The 21,863-nt window shown below is 37.1% G+C and overlaps 2 protein-coding genes across 2 annotated transcripts in view; one reads left to right on the forward strand and one right to left on the reverse strand.

Moving 5' to 3' along the window:
• Positions 1–1,772: 1,772 nt before the first annotated feature.
• Positions 1,773–16,236, forward strand: LOC110447324 (dual specificity protein phosphatase 1-like). The gene is made up of 4 exons (XM_021492932.1): positions 1,773–2,269; positions 6,548–6,666; positions 7,649–7,868; positions 8,256–16,236. The coding sequence occupies exons 1-4, from the start codon at positions 1,891–1,893 to the stop codon at positions 8,717–8,719; spliced, it is 1,182 nt and encodes a 393-aa protein (XP_021348607.1). The 5' UTR covers positions 1,773–1,890; the 3' UTR covers positions 8,720–16,236.
• Positions 16,237–19,886: 3,650 nt separating this feature from the next.
• LOC110447325 overlaps positions 19,887–21,863 on the reverse strand; it is a 13,109-nt gene continuing 11,132 nt past the window's right edge. Inside the window, exon 5 of the mRNA XM_021492933.1 lies at positions 19,887–20,188. Within this exon, the coding sequence (XP_021348608.1) occupies positions 20,091–20,188 (98 nt within the window). The 3' untranslated portion in view covers positions 19,887–20,090. The remainder of the gene's footprint in view (positions 20,189–21,863) is intronic.

The raw sequence follows: 21,863 nt of genomic DNA on the forward strand, positions 1-21,863 counted from the left end.
TGGTCAGTTTGCATGGTTAGAAAGTTGACTTTCAAACTTTTAAATGGATGAACCCTTATTTTTGAAGAAGAAAATAATGTCAGTGACTGTAAAATCTTAAATAAATAAGGAATAAATAATAACTGTGTGTGCGTGGCATTGTTTTTATTATGATTCGTGTAACTTCAACTGTTTTTTTTATATTTTCATCAAAACATTAGCCCCACGTCTGATCATTGCCCGTATCATAATGTTCAATTTCCCGAAAACTTGAAACCAAACAACATATATGGAAGACAAAATGATGACGACAGGCCTAATGACGTCACGTTACCATAGCGTAAAATGCAGTAATGAATCTACATTATGAGTCCCGAGTCCAATACTCATAGTTTTGATGGGACTCATATGATTTCTGGAAATATTTAAAATTTAATTTTGTGGGACACATTGTTTTTAGCAATACAGTTGCAAAGTGCCCGTGAAAAAGGTCACTGAAAATGATGCTAAAATGTCCGTATTCAGTCGAGTGCACCAAGGAGATGGACATTCCAACTTCAATTCGTCGATTTGATCAATGCAATAAGCGACGTATATTTGTATCCGTCTCTGGTGCAACGGACGAGTTCCAGCTAAAAATAGTTCCAGTGACTGGGTAATCCCACCTCTGGCGTTATAACATTGTAAAATACACAATTAATGATTTGTATTTCGTGGGCTGAAAACAGGCGCCAGGTATGGCTGCTGCGGACACTGGAGTGTAGCCAACAGACAAAAAATAATGAAAACTAATTAAAAAAGAGCCGGTCATGATCCCGATCGGCGGTCGTGTTCCAGACCTCTTCCTTTTTTATTAGTTTTGATTGGTTAAACCACGGACTTAGATAACCTAATTCCGTGTAATCTAATTCCGTGGTTAAACTCAAGTGCCTGAGTTTAATATTACTCATTGATTAATGCTACGCTGATAAATTCGAAAATTAATTTAACAACCGCCCTCTCCTATCTCAGAGACGTATAATACATGTTTTATACGTCTCTGCCTATCTGAAGAAACAATATCACCACTGTGCGTTATAGAAAGCCTACAGTCACAGGCTAAACTCCTGAGCAATCGCCCCATATATTGACGGGGATTTCTACTCCTACGGTAATATAACGTTGAAATCTAAAATTAGCCTACCTAGAAACTCGGACATAACGTAACTCGGGTGTGGGTTAAGTCCAATCGATTACTAAAGGTATGTAAAATTAGTCACCCGCCTTCACACAGGTTCAAGGAATTCTAGCTGTAGACACAATAGTGACATGTACATGTAAAGTCTGACCTACAGAGATTACAAACCAGTCCTCGTATCCAAAAATAGATTCACGTACTATTACAGAATTTAAAGCTTCTTCAACTGAATAGGCTAATAGAGCTGTCAAAGTGCCATTTGTCAAGTCATAATATTCACTCGAGTGCATCGAAGCGACGAAAGTAATACCCATGTATGGTTACTATGTGTATTTTGGAGGCGTGGCTACTAAGCAAATTATGAATGGGTCTATTTATTGCTACAACCATCCCAACCTCCTGACGTCACCGGTAAACAGAAGCGTAGTGATATTTTAAAACATTATTTCTTATATCAACTAATATTCGAACATAAAATTATCTTCATCTATTAAAGTTACTATTTTTGTTCCACATCGAGTGTGTATATGCTATAATTTATTTAAAATAATCGTATCGTGTTGTTCTACATTTTTAGCGCATTGAGTAAAAGTAGTGACACGGTTTTTTTGTGAATGAGCGTGATCACGTGATAGTCCGGAAGTATTTCATTGATTAGAAAGGATAAATGCATGCGAATTGTATACTCGAGGGAAACAGTCACGATATATACCATTTAAAGGGTTATTTTCAAGATGGAAGTGAACCTTGCCAGTGGTGTATCGTGTACTAAGGTTGTAGAATGGCTAGAAGACCGAGCAAGCTGTCGAGAATGTGTTCTGATGTTGGACTGTCGTCCCTTCATGGCGTTCAACGATGGGCACATAAGAAATTCGTTGAACGTGCACTGTCCACCGATTCTGAAGAGGCGGTCAGGAGGATTCGTGGCTTTGGAGAATATTGTGCCATGTTCAGAAAAAAGAGAAATGTTGAAAGAAGGACATTTTAATACAATAGTTTTATATGACAGCGACACAACAGATCTGACTCTGTCTTCCAAAGACTCGAATTTATATTCCGTCCTCAAAAGCCTTCGACAACAAGTGGAAAACTGTCAAGCTGTCTACATTCAAGGTATACATATACATCTTACCTAAATAAATATACCTAGTCCAGCATACTCCAGGATAAGTTACTCGTTTGATTAAATTTCTAATAGTAGTGTTTCAACGTGACCCCAATCGGCCATTTTATTGCCCTGTTTGTGGCGGAAATAAAATGCACCGATATATTAGTGATAGATTATAATATTTGAATATAAAAATAACCATTTAAAAATAATATATATATATATGTGAAATTGTCCATATATCATTTAGAAATAATGTACTACATAGTATGGACATGTACAATGTAAAAACAAAATTGTACTAAGATTACGGGGAAAATATATATACGTTGTACTACAAAGTTGAGAAGTGTTTACAATTAGTATATACTACGAAAAACGTACTCTGAACAGCAAGCACATAATACAATTGTTTCATAGCCCATTTAAACACCATCAAACTCTAACTTTATCCCTAACCTCCTTCAAAACACCATCAAACCCTAACTATATCCCTATCCCTAGCTAGTCTCCTAAACACCATCACTAACTACAGTGGCGGATCCAGAGACCTATCTGGGAGGGGGGAGTGTTCTCAATTTCNAGGTTTCCTGAGGCCCCAAAAAAAACTATATCACTAGCCTTTATCTAAACACCATCGAACCCTAACTATATCCCTAGCCTTCACCTTAACACCATCAAATAATAACTATTTCCAAAGTCTTCAATTAAACACCGTAAAACCAGATTTTTATCCCTCTCCCTCTCTCTCTAACCCTCTAACAACACTTCTAACCCTCTATATAAGCTCTCAATCAATCCAGACATCATCAAACTCCTAAACAGCCCATAAACATCCATCTCCGTTTTACCATTCTACATCAAATTTTAACAATAACCAACCCTCGCTACCCTTCAAACCAATATATTACAAAAACCTATTCTTCATTCAATCCTTAATGATTCCTCTACCCCAACACCATCCAGTCCCTAATGATTCCTCTCTACACCAACACCACCCAGTCCCTAATGATTCCTCTCTACCCCAACACCATCCAGTCCTTAATGATTCCTCTCTATACCAACACCATCCAGTCCCTTATGATTCTTCTCTCACCCAACACCATCCAGTCCCTTATGATTCCTCTCTACCCCAACACCATCCAGTCCCTTATGATTCCTCTCTACCCCAACACCATCCAGTCCTTAATGATTCCTCTCTATACCAACACCATCCAGTCCCTAATGATTCCTCTCTATACCAACCCCATCCAGTCCCTTATGATTCTTCGCTCACCCAACCCCATCCAGTCCCTTATGATTCCTCTCTACCCCAACCCCATCCAGTCCTTAATGATTCCTCTCTATACCAACACCATCCAGTCCCTAATGATTCCTCTCTCCACCAACACCATCCAGTCCCTAATGATTCCTCTCTCCACCAACACCATCCAGTCCTTAATGATTCCTCTCTATACCAACACCATCCAGTCCCTAATGATTCCTCTCTCCACCAACACCATCCAGTCCCTTATGATTCCTCTAGTGATCTCTACCCCAACACCATCCAGTCCTTAATGATTCCTCTCTACCCCAACCCCATCCAGTCCCTTATGATTCCTCTAGTGATCTCTACCCAAACACCATCCAGTCCTTAATGATTCCTCTATACACCAACACCATCCAGTCCCTAATGATTCCTATCTACACCAACACCATCCAGTCCCTTATGATTCCTCTAGTGATCTCTACCCCAACACCATCCAGTCCTCAATGATTCCTCTCTACACCAACACCACCCAGTCCTTAATGATTCCTCTCTACACCAACACCATCCAGCCCCTAATGATTCCTCTCTACACCAACACCATCCAGTCCATAATGATTCCTCTCTACACCAACACCATCCAGTCCCTTATGATTCCTCTCTACCCCAACACCATCCAGTCCCTAATGATTCCTCTCTATAACAACACCATCCAGTCCCTTATGATTCTTCGCTCACCCAACCCCATCCAGTCCCTTATGATTCCTCTCTACACCAACCCCATCCAGTCCCAAATGATTCCTCTCTACCCCAACCCCATCCAGTCCTTAATGATTCCTCTCTATACCAACACCATCCAGTCCCTAATGATTCCTCTCTCCACCAACACCATCCAGTCCTTAATGATTCCTCTCTACACAAACACCATCCAGTCCCTTATGATTCCTCTCTACACCAACCCCATCCAGTCCTTAATGATTCCCCCCTACCCCAACACCATCCAGTCCCTTATGATTCCTCTCTACACCAACACCACCCAGTCCTTAATGATTCCTCTCTACACCAACACCATCCAGCCCCTAATGATTCCTCTCTACACCAATACCATCCAGTCCCTTATGATTCCTATCATCTAGTCCTTAATGATTCCTCCCTACACCAACACCATCCAGTCCTTAATGATTCCTCTCTACCCCAACACCATCCAGTCCTTAATGATTCCTCTCTATACCAACACCATCCAGTCCCTTATGATTCTTCGCTCACCCAACATCATCCAGTCCCTTATGATTCCTCTCTACACCAACCCCATCCAGTCCTTAATGATTCCCCCCTACCCCAACACCATCCAGTCCCTTATGATTCCTCTAGTGATCTCTACCCAAACACCATCCAGTCCTTAATGATTCCTCTATACACCAACACCATCCAGTCCCTAATGATTCCTCTCTATAACAACACCATCCAGTCCCTTATGATTCTTCGCTCACCCAACACCATCCAGTCCCTTTTATGATTCCTCTCTACACCAACACCATCTAGTCCGTAATGATTCCTCCCTACACCAACACCATCCAGTCCTTAATGATTCCTCTCTACCCCAACCCCATCCAGTCCCAAATGATTCCTCTCTACCCCAACCCCATCCAGTCCCAAATGATTCCTCTCTACGCCAACACCATCCAGTCCCTTATAATTCCTCTCTACACCAACACCATCCAGTCCCTAATGATTCCTCTCTATACCAACACCATCCAGTCCCTTATGATTCTTCGCTCACCCAACACCATCCAGTCCCTTATGATTCCTCTCTACACCAACACCATCCAGTCCCTAATGATTCCTCTCTACACCAATACCATCCAGTCCCTTATGATTCCTATCCAGCTGTCTAGTTTGATCCTTGACTATAGTACAAATCTCCCACAATTTGGCATCTTTTCTTTCTCCTTACAAAATACAAGTTACCTTCTGAACCAATAATGTACTGTAAATAATCTGTTTGTGTATTTATGTATATAATGGCCTATATATCTTGCAACAACAAGAAACTCAGCCAAGATGGCAAGTAGCCAGGTTGGGTTCAAAGGAAATTTACTATGAGGAGCAGGTTTATTGTAAAGAGGGCGGAAATACACTCCGGATGTCGCATCATCACCACCGTAAACTTGTTTTCCGGGTTTGAGTTAATTACTCAACAGGCAGGAATTAATTAACTGAGGGAAAGTGCTAGCGCTGTTACAGATATACACCCCATTGACAGAGCATGAGGTGTGCCAAAGTCAAAAGAACTCATCTACTCAGTATCTTGGGAATGGGGCTTGTGGCTTTGGCATTGGGGGAGTTGTGTTGCAGTAAACTAAATTAATTGCTTTTTCTCTAATTATATCAAACATTGATTTTTTTTACCACAATAAAAAGAATATAAAGTAAAAGATTCTGACATCCTTATTTATGACAGATTATTTTAATACTTTTGATGTTGCAATTCATTCAAACACACAATGAAAATTACAAAAGAAACCATTCAGGAAATTGAATTTGACTATTTTAGATATTACAACCTGCAACAGGTAAAACAATGTTTAATGAGTTAAACACCACCTTCTTTTATCTGTTCTTGATTATAATTACCTGTTAGTTTGATGGGACAAAGTACTGTTACCTGTATTTAATTGTTAAGCACACACTACTTTTACCTGTATTTGATTGTTAATCACACACTACTGTTACCTGTATTTAATTGTTAAGCACACACTACTGTTACCTGTAATTAATTGTTAAGCACACACTACTGTTACCTGTATTTAATTGTTAAGCACAAACTACTGTTACCTGTATTTAATTATAAGTACCTGTTGTGTATTACCAGTAATAGGTAATACAAAGCTTGATGAGTTAAGCATATACTACTGTTACCTGTATTTAATTATTAATTACCTGTTGTGACAGGTAATACAAAGCTTGAAGAGTTAAGCCACACTACTGTTACCTGTATTTAATTATTAATTACCTGTTGTGTATTACCTGTTAACAGGTGGCTTTGACGAGTTCAGCACCAGCTACCCACACTTGTGTGACATCCAGGGCTCCATTTGTCGACAGACACTTTGTGTTAACCCAAGCGTACCTTCATCAAAGATGGCATTTGTACAGGTACCAGTCATACATATATAGTAAAACCTTGATATCATGTCATTTCCCACCTCATGATGATCACTTACTGGAAAGTTACAAATATATTTCAATGTCCATTTTTCCATTTTTCTTGAACATCCTTGATACCTTTCCCTCAAATTATTGCAAAAACCTATTGTAATGCAAAATTTCTCTGGATAAATGATATGGCAGCAGTATAACAAGGCTTTACTTTATCCTTTATCTAAATATAGATTAATAGTTCAAGCTGAACACCTATACAATGCTTCTGAAGAAGATTTCTTCTTTGGTATATAATATTACCTTTCTGGATTATTTTTAAAAGAGCCGAAAAATGTAAGATTTAATATTAATAATGCATTGTTTCTAAGAGAAACTTTCATCATAGCTATAGTAGCATAAATTGAGAAAAGTACTTTAATCTAGTCGGCTGGTCCTGCGAAAGATTTGCTGCTATGATACACAAAAATCTTTCACTTTGTAAATACAAAATGACTCTTGTTTTTTTCGTTATATGGTTTAGATTATTTTAAAGGAATTGAAGTTTCAAAGGAAATAACAATGCTCGATGACTATTGTTTATTTTTTTTTGTGTAAACATGTATGTACAGAAATGTATTTGTACATGCATTGTAGAAAATCATTTGTGTCTGTACATGTATGTATACTTTAGGAATATATAGAATAATATATAAACTTTATTTATTTTACAACAATTATGAAACAAGTTATTTCAACTTATATTAATCACTCTTTGTTGGCCCGGATGTTAGCACTTGGGGGTCTTATTGTGGGAGGAAACCAGAGTACCCGGAGAAAACCCATGTAGTCAGGCAGGTGACCCCATACCTTTTCACGTTCGATCGGGGAATCAAACCCCAGCCATCTTCAAGTGCGCTATCCACTGCCCCACCCGACCACATATATTAATATCTTTCCAACTGACCTGAAAATTTGAAATATTTTTATTTGTTGCCAGGGGGAACCAGTCGAGATTCTACCATATCTATTCCTTGGCAACTCCCAGCATGCATCACAGTTTGAGCTGCTGGAGAGACTCGGCATAACATCGCTGATTAATGTGTCAACGTCTTGCAGGAATCACTTTGAAGAGAAGTTTACCTATATGAATATACCCCTAGATGACAATGATACTGCAGATTTAGCAGCATGGTTTACAAGAAGCATTACTTTTATAGGTAAATCTTAGCAGAGAAAACCACTTTGTGGCGGTGGGCTTTAATTTCACCTGGTCATTCAAATTTTTGACGGTTCATTCCCAGAGAAAAGAATTTTGGTGTTCAAAAATAATAGCCAAAAGTAATTTCTTTCTCTCTATCAGAAGGCCATGAATTGACAGGGTTTGTATTTTGTGATATTAATTTGATTTGTAACCCTTTTCATATGATGGGATGCTAATTATACTTTTCTTTAAAACAGATAAATTTTAAGGTGTGCAAAATGTGTTGAAGCTCTTAGTCGGGTCTTTGTATAAGTATTATTATCAATTGGCAGTCCATTGTGAAATAATTGTTTGATATGAGAAATAAAAGTAAATGATTTAAATTGTACCTTCTGTTTTACAGATACGGTAAAGGAGCAGTCTGGTAGGGTGTTAGTTCACTGTCACGCCGGCGTAAGTCGCTCCGCAACTATCTGTCTCGCCTACCTCATGTTCACCGCCAAAATCGGACTCGAAGTAGCATTTGAACACGTGCAGTCTCGCCGCAGTGTGATTTCGCCAAATCTGAATTTCATGCGACAGTTAAAGGCTTACGAAAGTGAACTAGGAGTGATGTGTTTATCGAGTGACTCCTCAGTGACCCCTTCATCATCAGGAGCGACCTCCACTTCCTCAGCATCCTCTATTGGCAGCTCAGATTCAGTATGTCCGGAAGATGTCGTCAGTTCCGGCTCTCATCCAGGGTTCAACTTTGCTCAGTGTCCGGACAGAGAATTCTCCCGCCAACCTAAATGTATGGTCACTCCTAGTTCATTTGACTTTTCCTTCCCATGTCCACCAAGTGCTCCTCTTCTCTCTCCCAGTTAAGTCCTTGTGCCCTTGGAACTTGTAATGGATTGATTGGCTAGCGAAAGTGGTCACTCTCAATTTCTCTGTTAACGAATGGCTAATAGTAGCTGCTCTTCCCAGTCACAGTTGGTGACCAGTGGATCGCTAGATCTTCACCCAGTCAGCTATTGACTGGGGGATCTCTAGATCTCCTCCCTGTCAGCTATTGGCTGGGGGATCTCTAGATCTCCTCCCAGTAAGCTATTTGCTGGGGGATCTCTAGATTTCCTCCCAGTCAGCTATTGGCTGGGGGATCTCCAGATCTCCTCCCAGTTAGCTATTGGCTGGGGGATCTCTAGATCTCCTCCCAGAAAGCTATTGGCTGGGGAATCTCTAGATCTCCTCCCTGTCAGCTATTGGCTGGGGGATCACTTGATTTCCTCCTAGTCAGCTATTGGCTGGGGATCTCTAGATCTCCTCCCAGTAATCTATTGGCTGGGGGATCTCTTGATTTCCTCCTAGTCAGCTATTGGCTGGGGGATCTCTTGACCTCCTCCCTGTTGTCTAGTGACTAGCTATGTGGATTTCTAAATCTTCTTCCTGTCTGCAATTGGCTAACTGGGGGATCTCTTAGACATCCTCCATTTCAATTACTGATAATCTTAAATTCTCCTCTGTGTCAGCTTTTAGCTAACTGGGGGACCTCTTGATTGACTCTTAGCCAATAATTGGCTAACTTGCGTGGGGGATCGCTAGGTCTTCTCCCTGTTTAACAAGTTCTCTGGAACAACTGTCTGTTAGGTATTGACAGTCTGACAAGTCCTCTAGGTCTTCTCCTTTTCACCTTCTGGCTAGCTGAGCTACAATTTAGCCATGGTCCTTCTCTCCTATAACCCTTTCACCACTGTTGACCAAAATGGACTCGTCAAGATCAATGTATGGTAGAGTCTACTAAAGTAACCAAGGGGTGAAAGGGATCAACTATAAGCACAGTTGAATGATAATTCACCCAATATTTCAAAACAACTGAATCTTTGTTACAAATGTTTATTTTGTTTTTAATGTTTTTGATGATTATTTGTATGTTTACCATAGTTGACCTAGCAAGCACCTGTGTGCTGTTTAGAGAAATTAGAATGATTACAGAACTTTCCAATATTCTAAATATAGTTGCCATCAAATAGACATTTTTTCAAGCAAGTTGATAAACTTGGATTCTGGTGAAGGGAGGAGTCTCCCTTAGGTGGGCAGTTACTAGCTCAGATATGGTAATAGGACAATTTACTCATCACAAGTAATCATCACAGATTTGTTCCATTTTTGTTGACTTTGTTGTTTATTTATACATAAGTGCTCTATTTTCAATTCTTTGCATTGTGCCATCTGACCATATTTTTTTTTACTTTTTATTCTAGCAAAAGTAGGCTTTGAAATCCTCCCTTCATTTAGATATTGTTTGTATGTTATACTTTACCTGATGTTGAAACAACACATTTCACTACATTTTGATTTGCTACCTGTATGTCATTATTCTGATCACTTGGAAATTATCAGCTCATAATAATAGTAATTTTTATGGTACACAGTGAGCTCAAATATCTAAAGAATATATTCATTTTGAATCAATTATACACATAATATGTGTGTCTTTTGTTTTTTTCTCACAAATTGAAATTCTGGTATATATTGTTGTACGAAGCAACATAAAATAAGCAATATTGCAAAATAGATCTGTCGTAGTGGGAACAAATGCCTGATTTCTTGTTGTAGCGGGAAATGTAGTTGTTTTTGTTTATTTCATTTTTTTTGCTTGTTGAGACATGTATAATATTTTTGCTTATCTATAGTTGACTGTTACATTGAACTTGTTGATTAATAGAATTCATGCCAAAGAAAATTATTTTGATTTGTATTTAATACATGTTATTGAAATGTTGAGTCTTTATACATACATATATATATGTTGAAATTTACATGTGATAAATATCAGTGGGGGGAGGGCAATTGTATAATTTGTAACAGTTCTTTGAAATGGGTTAAAACTTCTAGATATGGCTCTCATCCAGGATATTTATTCAAAAGAAGGAGTGGGGCTGAATACATAGCAGAAATATTGATTATCTATAATACCCAGGAGTAAATGTAGTTTAGCTAGAAGCTTCATATTGATAGTCATAAGTGATGTCTAGGACAGACGACACCAAACGAGACATTTTTTAGATTTAGTAACTGCTATGATTTCAATATAAATAAAATGAGAAATTGTGTAAGCCATAATCTATTTTATACATTATTTCTATGGTTTGTGTAAAATAATTTAAAATGATTCTAGTCCATGGCTACATCTGTTATATATAACATCGGTGTACCGTAAATAGGACAGTGCCATAAAAAGGATGCTCGATATGGGGACTTCACGATACGTTTATGTCAATTCAACTGTAAATCGGCTTTATTGACTGTTGATAATGGTCACACTAAGGTTTGAAATATTTTTTCTTAATTTCTGTGCCATGTGACGCTGTCTATTTGGATGTCATTTTCAGAAACTTATTTTTTCAAACTTTTGCTAGTTAGGAGAATAAAATTGATCAGAACCTCATTTGAGTCTAAAATATTCTAACTAAGTGTAATTTTCTACTTATATCGACAGTATCCACAGTATTGGCCAAAATATCACAGTGACACTTTCAGGTGCAGATTCATTTATTCAAGAGCCTATGTTACCCTAATTATTTAATAGTATTTTGCATTCTATTTATAGAACCATGTGCCAGAAATATCAACTTGTAATAAAAAATTAAAGTGGATGATGCCTTTTCATGAAAATTGGACAAACATTTTTGGAATTAATACTATAGTTTAGACTACATCAATATTTAACTAAAATGTGACCTGTTTTGGGTACAGTGATGATAGATTTCAGGAAAGTTAATTTAAGGCAACATGTGCCCTTAAACTCATAAAATACAAAAAATTAGGCCAGTCAGGATGAAAAGCATTATTTATTGTCGGTTAATTAAGGCAAGAAAAAATTTCAGAAATTTGTTAGATTCTTTAAAGAAACATAGGGTTTAATAGAAGAATTAAATTCAATTATTTTGTATAGATTACAAACACAGTTGTATTATAAAAAAAATGGATATATTTCCATATTTTAAAAAACGAATGATATCTTTCCATATTATAAAAAAAGGATATATCCTTCCAGTGTATAGATTATTGAAAGTTCCTTAAAATGTTGCCCAATCCTAATCCCTTTTCTGGATATACCTTTTGTGTATAACATCTATGACATCATGTTTTTTTTATACTTTAAACAGGTATATGTTAAAAAAAAATAACACACAAAAAAAAGACCAAAAAAAACAGGAATTTTAATTATGTTATTAAATATCATACATTCTATATCAAAGACAGTGGCCAGAGTTGTCTTTCCTCAGTCATGCTGTTCTGGTACATAGCATTTTATGCCTGTGAACCAAACCATATAAGGTTTTTACTTGTAAATAAAATGAACAATTACATGTTATGCATTCACTTGTGAATGAGTTGCACACAAGTTCCAGTAAGTTGTACGTACTAGGGACCTGTGAACCAGCTATCGATGTCGTACGTACTAGGGACCTGTGAACCAGCTATCGATGTTGTACGTACTAGGGACCTGTGAACCAGCTATCGATGTTCTGGATATCAGTTGTGATAAAGTTATCACCCCTTCATAACTACATGTATACATGTATGCATGTCATTACTTCCAAAGACTAAAAGACAAATGTAGTTTTTTCTTGTTTTTCTAGATAATCCTTTTTTTCTGGAGATATAACACGTTAACATGGTGCTTGACTTAATTAAATCATTTAAACAGTTTTGAAGATACAATGTGTTATATTAGAAATTTCTGTTGGCCCGACTGTTGAACATTCTAATTGATCCCTGATGGTGCAGTGTTTTACCTTTATTTATTTCTCCCAGCCCTGATGATACATAATCATTTTTGGCCAACGTCGTTAGATGATGTGATGTTCCAATCGCCCGTTGTTTGTGGTCCCTCCATCCGTTCTTATAAATAGTTCTTGTTATCATTATTTCTGAAGTAGTTCTTGATGGATCTAACTCAGATCTAATATGAACATACCCCTTAGTCTGCAGTTGTGCATGGATTATTTAAATAAATAAAACATATATTTTGAAATGATGGAAAAAACAAGATGGCCACAATGTAACCATCTTGGATTATGAAAAATCAAGTTTGTTAACGCTATTTCTCAAGTATATGTGATCAAATGATCTTTCTTGAATTTCATTTGAAGCTTTGCTTTGGTCCTTAGTTGTGCATACTCAGTTTTGAGACGGATCAGGAAAGTAAGATGGCTGCCAGGCAGTCATTTTGAATTTGATAGGTAAAGTTTGTTGTTGCTATTTCCCAAAAAGTACCTGATAGATCTTCTTTTTTTTTAATTCATATGTGGGTAGATTTTTATTGTATAAGTAAGTTCTCCCTGGTCAATACTTCTACATATTTTCTTTTGAGCTTCAGGCTGTTTGATCAAAATAAATTAAGGCTGCGAGAGAAAAGAAAACTCTCGTTTAATTTTTCACACATTGTCAACCTATCATCATGTGGTATGAACATTGTCTGGTGAGTCAGCAAAAAGTTTCAATGAAATGTTAAGATTAAAAGAAAGCGCAAGTTGTATAAGATTTCATATGTATTTTGTGTTCCTTTTCTTCAAGTACATGTATTAATATCAAAAATAAATGCTTTAATTACCGTTACAATTTTTACAATTTTTGAAAATACATTTTTGGTATGTTAACAAGATTTAAACCAAATTATATGTCCTAGTAGAAACAGGTGAATACACCATAATACCAAAACATACTCTCTCTACACCCTTGTGATATATCATGACAAAATTGAAGGCTCTTTCAGCGACACCTTGAGGATGATAACAGTAGGCTAGTCTGATGTCCTTGATGAAGATTGAAGAATCGCACAGCACCATCAGGTGAAATCAACAGGTTTTGTCCTTTGATGCTGCTCCTCTGTAACCTTAAAAGGATAGGTATCATCCCAGCAATTTGTCAGGTTTTGTACCAAATAGCTTACTGTGAGCCCTCCATTTTGTCATGACATATTTCCAGGGTTCAGAAAGATATGTATATCAAGAATAGAACCCTATGCTTTGAGGAGGCTCTCCTGGGGGCGGAAGGGCTGGGACAAAAGTGGTCAATTAGACAGATTTTACTTAAATTACATATCCTACCAAAGTACTTGGCAGATTTCAACCGTGGTAGCACGCTGAATCTGTGGGAATCAAAACTGAAACAAATGTTTAGAGCTGGCCCTACTGAGGGGTGGGGTAAAAGGTGCCAAATTGATGTATTTTTAGCTTTAAATGACATCACCTCTCAAACTACTGGCAGATTTCATCCAACATGCTTAGCCCTAGCTACAAATAAAGGGGATGACTCTGCTGGAGGCTGAGGGTCTGGGTAAAATGGGACAAATTGGCTATTTTATTTCATTGCCATCTTTTCCCTAACTACTGGATATTTTATATTGCCAAATTGTAGCGGTAGCATGCTTGGTAACAATAGGATCAATACTTCAGTATACAAATAAAGAGGATGGCCCTCCTTGGGGGCTGAGGATCTGTGTTATAAAAAGACAGTTTACTTCCTCAACTACTCGGCAAGTTTTACAGAATAGTAGTCGCAGCAATCTTAGCTCACGAGAATCGAAACTTAAACATACCTTAAGAGCTTAACCTACTGTGGGACTGAGGGGTGGGGTTAAACGATGTCAAGTTGACTTGCTTTCATTGAACGACGCCTCCCAAATCTCTGGATAGATTTCAACCAAATTTGAATAATAACATGCTTAGCCCATAAGGAATAAATATGATACAAGTAAAGGAGCTTGCTATCTAACGAACTGAGGGTAGGAATCAAAAAGGGTTGAATTTGAAGATTTGCTTTAAATGACCTCTCCTCCCAAATAATTGAGCATGTGTTAACCAAACTGTTGTAGTAGTGTCCTAAGCCCATGGAGATCAAACGATATTCAGATAAATTGCTTACCATTACCAGGGGCTCACCTCCCTGACTGCTTGGTAGATTTCAACTTCATTTCCAAGGTAACCAGGGGAACTGTTCAGGGCCCTTAAGTTACTGAGTTTACAGCCATCATTGACATAAACTCAGTAAAATTCAGATTAAACCTTCTTTGAACGAACAGCATTCCTTTTTGAATTGCAGATTGTGTCGATTGAACCTCACTGTTCAGCGCTGTAATTTATGTTGCGGTCATACTTCCATGGTTTTGTTCCTAGAACAAAATTCATGTGGTAAATAATTCGGCATAGAACTGTAAATTGTCAATATTCAAGCTATAACACTTTATGACAAGGACAACAAGTTAGCGATTTATTAGTTGCCTACTCTTCGTGTTATGAATTATCAAACATAGAACCTGCTGCAAATTGAAGCACTATACAGTATTAACAGTTAAACCTGTAGATATTTGTGATTGGTCGAACCGAGTTTAGTTACCATAGCAACTCAAGTATATGAGTCTGGTCTATAATGAATGGTGCATAGTATTAACCAGAAGTTGTAAATACAAACGTATTAGTGACTGTGTGATCCTTTATAGTGAGCGAGGTATTTTGATAGTTGCTTGTATGTAACGGTGAAGTTTATGACCCATGGACATTTCATTTAGTATAAAATGGTTATGTTGATTAGTTGACCCTGAAATATATTTCTATGATTTTGTTTATTATGATTAAGTAAATCAATTAATGTGTTTTATTGAGATAAGAATACATGTTTTTCTGTTCCATTTCATTTTTGTTAAAATCATCAGTGATGATTGTTTCCCTTATTTAAAAAAGCCGGTATTAATTTATCAGATGAGGAAGATAAATTAAGACATATTATTTTAGTCCAGAATATTATAGTCAAGAAATAAGATTTTGTTTGAGATAAGTTAAGAAAATCGTGTTCCTTATGGAGAAGAGTTTTGAAATATGAGCATTTGAAATGCGTGTATGCAAATGTTGCACATGTAGTGCCCTTATTAATCTAAACCGACAATTCATTGGGATAACTTTTTTTTTTCAATCTTCATTATTTAACCATATTTACTAATTTATCATAATCAAAATTAGACAAAGAGTTCCATCCCACCTGAGGCTGTTCCAAAAGACACTGCACAGCAATTAGTTTTTGTGTTTTATGTGCCGTGGATCGGCCGGAGTTGATTGTTTTTCTGCTTTGTATTATAGAAAGGGGTTCCTTGGCCAGTGGGGGATCGTTACTGTGTTAATCTAACTTGAGTCTGTTTGTTAGTTTAACATTGTAATAATGTCACATTGTAAGTTGAACATTGTAATAATGTCACATTGTTAGTTTAACATTGTAATAATGTCACATTGTTAGTTTAACATTGTAAGAATGTCACATTGTAAGTTGAACATTATAATAATGTCACATTGTAAGTTGAACATTGTAATAATGTCACATTGTTAGTTTAACATTGTAATAATGTCACATTGTAAGTTGAACATTATAATAATGTCACATTGTTAGTTTAACATTGTAATAATGTCACATTGTTAGTTTAACATTGAAATAATGTCACATTGTTAGTTTAACATTGAAATAACGTCACATTGTTAGTTTAACATTATAACAATGTCGCATTGTTAGTTGAACATTATAATAATGTCACATATTGTGTATTCTGTAACATATTACAAACCAGGAAATTTTCACCTTTTTTACCCTGCATAATCAGGGCCAATTTATCATTACAGCGAATATAAGTAAACTGCATAATAAACATATTAATTAAATGTGGAGGGCAAAATTAACACTGGTCAAAATTTGATTTCATGGGCAAAGTGTGTAAGTTTGACCGAACGAAAATTTCCTGGTGGACGGTAATTATGTCAGAAAAGCTTTCCCTTTTACACAAATTTCTGTTGGCGACCAAAAAAAGCACAAGTGTGAATTATAATGTCCGACTGTGAGACGGTGTAACAAGTGACAGTATTTCCTGTCAAAGTTCACTCATCTATGTCACTCAAATGCTTGTATACCGGTACTTAGGATATTTCTTTCACATTTATTTTAATTTTATAATCATAATCAAACCTTTTCTCTGAGTTATGAATCTCTGTGTGTTTTCACCAGACCAAGCTTAGTTTCTTGTTTCAGATACTGTTTGTATGATATACCAGACCGAGAAGGTCCAAACTCTGTATATATTGGTACAAAAGACAATCAAAACCTCCTGTTGAAAATCGTTGATTATTTTGAATGTATGAAAAACCATTTATGTAATTGTGTATTTTTTGTACATAGTTTTTTTTTGTTACATGGTAATGATCCTATTGATTTCCCTATGTAGAGAATTATATTTATGCGAGAAATTTGTTCATAGAGAAATGTCATTATATATATATATATCAATGTTAAAAATTATTTCTAATAAATCTCGGTGTCGTGTTTATCAAGTGATAAGTATTATTACATGTTAGATGAACATTGAAACAGGCTGTATGTGTATGGTTCAGTGCAGCTAAATATTATAAGTTTTTGAAAATCTCTTTTCCTGCCATTTCCAGACAGAAATGTAAATGTCAAAAATTTGGTAAATCTTAAAACTCAAAAAGTGTTGGAAAATTTATCTTATATATTATTATATTCAATTTTCATTGTTCTTTTACAAATTAAATTTGAGTGATCAAGAAATTCTAAAAAAATATATACTCATCATCAAAAATAGGGCAAAGGGAGGTCATTTATATCGTTTACATATTGCCAATAAGAAAAATAAAATACTGAATACTGTGTATGTCTATGCAATACAGGAATCATCACGGGACCCTGAATCCAGATTTGTGACCCCTCCCCTTGTCCAACTCACCCACATCCTATAGAGTTGGATAAAAGGAGAGGGTTTATTTAGAGGGAATGGGGTCACAAATCAAGATAAGGGAGATTGGATTCACCGAAATATTGACAACAAAATTAGCTGCACTGTATCTCCTCATAACATATGGTACATGTTGTAGTTACCTCAACTTCAACGACTCAACCTTGTATTGAAATTTATCTGTGGAGTCACTTTGACAGAAGGGCAGACCAATCTGTCCCCTTGTTCTCAGTTACATAAAAAATAAGATCAAACTGAAATTGTGTTGTTATTTATACAGTAAAATTGTTTGCAGGCGATTTTCCATACTTTATAAGAATACACCCCTGAAGACACATTTGAACTCTTCCAATTCAAAAGGTTGGAATAGAGTTCATTATGAAATTTCAGGGGAGAATGAGTTAATATTATCGTTCCTTTTACCTGTCACCTGAGCGGCATTTTGGCTGATTAGTCAACTTTCAACATTTTTAACTTCTTAAAACCAGTGAATGGAACTATTCAAACTTGGTAATCAAGAATCTTTCTTGGAGGAAGAGGGAATCAATTTTTAAAATTGGGGTTCCTGTTTGAACCCTAGGGTGGGGGATGAGGCTCCAAAGGGAAAATTGACAAATAGTTCAAAAATGTTCTCCATACTCAAATGTACAAGAATCAAATATTCTCCCTAACCTATAGACGCATACCAGATTTTTTTCAGGGAAAAGATAAACTTATTTTTACCTTGATATGGAATGACATCTCACATGCAAATCATCCTACAATGTGGAGCCCTTACAAGTATACACATGTACTGCTAAAATAAGTATGTTTACAGAGCAGTATCTGCAGAGTACAGGTCAGTGATAGAACTGGAAAGATGCAAAATAGCAGCAAAGGATAATAATCTACTACATGTACATATATAATCTTCATCTTTTCTATCTACCTTTAATTTTAATTAATGTGACTTTTATTTAGTTTGGTGCAGTCAGATTCAGTAATGTTTATGTATTAACTTGTACACTTTTTTTTCAATTCTACCAATCGGTGTGAAAATGCCCACTCAGCAAAGGGAAGTAATCTGGCAGTGCTGTCGATCAAGACGTCTACCTAGCTACCGATATGCAAGATTTTAATAAATTTATTTCAATTTTCACAATAACTCTTGCAATAACAAGTACATGTAGCAAAATATGCCAGGACAGTGAAACAAAATTCATTGAAATCGATCTATTAGTAGGGGCAATTATTGCACAATTTTTTTTAGCCAATCCTAAGTTTGTTACATCATTAAGTACGCATAAATATGCATGGATCACACAGACAATCAAACTCAGGCTCAAACCTGTTGATGAGTATACCACATTAGGACCATCTTTAGGACAGTTACTGCATAGAAACTAAAACATGATGGACAGACCAGCCCAAATTAATATCCCCCATTTTCTTTGAAAAGCAGGGGATAAAAAAGTTAACATTGAGGAGGAAACTGACAGAGTTGCTAGACCATACAGAGTGGAACTCGCACAATACATCATGTTTAAATATTGGTAATGCTAAAATGGTGTACAGTTAAGTTCAGTTGGTAGGTGACCGCTCCCTAAACTGCATCATTGCCATTCTTATTTCTGGTAAACAAGAGGTTCTGTGATGGTCCAGGCAGGAACATGCAAGTATGAATATGAACTGGTCATTTACAATTAAGGTGTCAATCTAATCCCCTCTTTTTCTCTAGTACATAGCTTACTGAACGTATGGATTGTACTGATCCTATGAAAAACACCAGGGGGGTGGAGACCCAACGTCCCTGCAAGGAAGTCGGTAGGGATCCTAGGGTGGATACCTTAATGGTATTCAACAGTGCTCATCAGAGCCTATGAATGTTTAATATTTCACTGGGCAAACATTTTCCAGGATACAGTATATAGAAAATAAAATAAAAATTAGTGTTTAATAGAAATTCTCTGGGCAATAAAATGCATGGACAGGTTTTATCTTTGACCTCTCTGTGACCTTGACCTTGAAATGATTGTTCTAAAAATACAACATATCAGAAGTTATATGCTTTAGAAGAGAGCATGTTAACAGGCCGACGCTACCATAATATCGGCCAACTCGACGGGCAGATAAAACCACCCAAAGGTCATGTCAAGGTTCACGGCTACCATAATATCGGCCAACTCGACGGGCAGATAACATCACCCAAAGACCATGGCAAGGTGGTAAACTGGAATCATGTGATGGTAATATATGCAACAAATAAGGAAGTATTAATGATGTATATAATGCATGTTTTATTACATTCGTCTTTTCTGGCAGTGTGCACTTGACAATCAAATTCTGATACATTCTCAGAAACCTCGGGACCATTGTCCCATGCTGTATTTACCGTGTTTCAAATCCTATTGATAAAGAAACACCACAATGTTAGTTTCATTCTAAGGTAATGTCACGTGTATAGTTATCTGGAAACTGAAATCACTTTTTCAAATCCTGTTTTCTCTGTTTGGCAAAAATATCGTAGAGCTGGGGGTCGTGCGTGAACGCTCTGTCCTTGTGCAGTCTTGGCATGAAACCTAAAACAGGAGAAAAATAATGTTTTAATTCCAATTAAGTTAACACAATTATACCCTTCCTGACAAACACCTGGGAGACTGGACATTGTCTCTGGGTGAAGATGGCAGAAACACCGGAGACTGGACATTGTCTCTGGGTGAAGATGACCAAATCCTGGAGACTGGACAATCTCTCTGGATGAAGATGACAGAAACACCCGAGACTGGACATTGTCTCTGGGTGAAGATGACAGAAACACTGGAGACTGGACAATCTCTCTGGGTGAAGATGACCAAAACCTGGAGACTGTATATTGTCTCAGGGTGAAGATGACCAAAACCTGGAGACTGGACATTGTCTCAGAGTGAAGATGACCAAAACCAGAAAAACTGGACATTGTCTCTGGGTGAAGATGACCAAACACCTGGGAGATTGGACATTGTCTCTGGGTGAAGATGACCAAAACCTAAACGACTGGACATTGTCTCTGAGTGAAGATGGCCAAATCCAGGAGACTGGACATTGTCTCTGGGTGAAGATGACCCAAACCCGAAAGACTGGACATTGTCTCTGGGTGAAGATGACCAAAACTCGGGAGACTGGACATTGTCTCAGAGTGAAGATGACCATAACCTGGAAACTGGACATTGCCTCAGAGTGAAGATGACCAATCCCGGGAGACTGGACATTGTCTCAGAGTGACGACGACCAAAACTTATAGACTGGACATTGCCTCAGAGTGAAGATGACCAAACCTGGGAGACTGGACATTGCCTCAGAGTGACGATGACCAAAACTTGGAGACTGGACATTGCCTCAGAGTGAAGATGACCAAACCCGGGAGACTGGACATTGTCTCAGAGTCACGATGACCAAAACTTATAGACTGGACATTGCCTCAGAGTGAAGATGACCAAACCCGGAAGACTGGACATTGTCTCAGAGTGACGATGACCAAAACTTATAGACTGGATATTGCCTCAGAGTGAAGATGACCAAACCCGGGAGACTGGACATTGTCTCAGAGTGACGATGACCAAAACTTTTAGACTGGATATTGCCTCAGAGTGAAGTTGACCAAAACCTGGGAGACTGGACATTGTCTCTTGGTGAAGATGACCAAAAACCTGGGAAGACAGGTATATAAACGTGACCTTCACCTTTGGGAACAGGACACTGTACCTAGATGACACAGATACATGGACTTGACCATAACACTGTGTTGGGGAGACTGGACCCTGCCCATAGCTAAACTTGACCAACTCCAGTACCGGTGTCATATAAGATAAGTATCCCCCATAGGATAAGTATCCGGATACTAAAACTGGCCATAGGATAAGTATCCCCCCCATAGGATTAGTATCCCCCCAAATCATATTAAACTTTTACTGTACATAGGTGTTGAATATATTGATTTTATCTAGGAGGAAGTATTAATGAACATTATTTTTATAGCTGGAGGCTTACAAGAAACTTTTGACGGTATACATTAGAGGAATATTGGATGTGGTGCATGGTGTTAGCTGTTTGAGGGCGATTGTTTAATTTAAGGGTAACAATTAATGATGTAGAATGAGTGAAAAATGAACCTAAATAGCTTATACACATGTTTTAATTTATCAATTCTTACACAAACATTAATGGTTTACTGTATATAGAGCTTTAATTTAACTAATTAATACAAAATTACGATAT

The sequence above is a fragment of the Mizuhopecten yessoensis genome, unplaced genomic scaffold (genome assembly GCF_002113885.1).
Source record: "Mizuhopecten yessoensis strain PY_sf001 unplaced genomic scaffold, ASM211388v2 scaffold3311, whole genome shotgun sequence".
Lineage (NCBI taxonomy): Eukaryota > Metazoa > Mollusca > Bivalvia > Pectinida > Pectinidae > Mizuhopecten > Mizuhopecten yessoensis.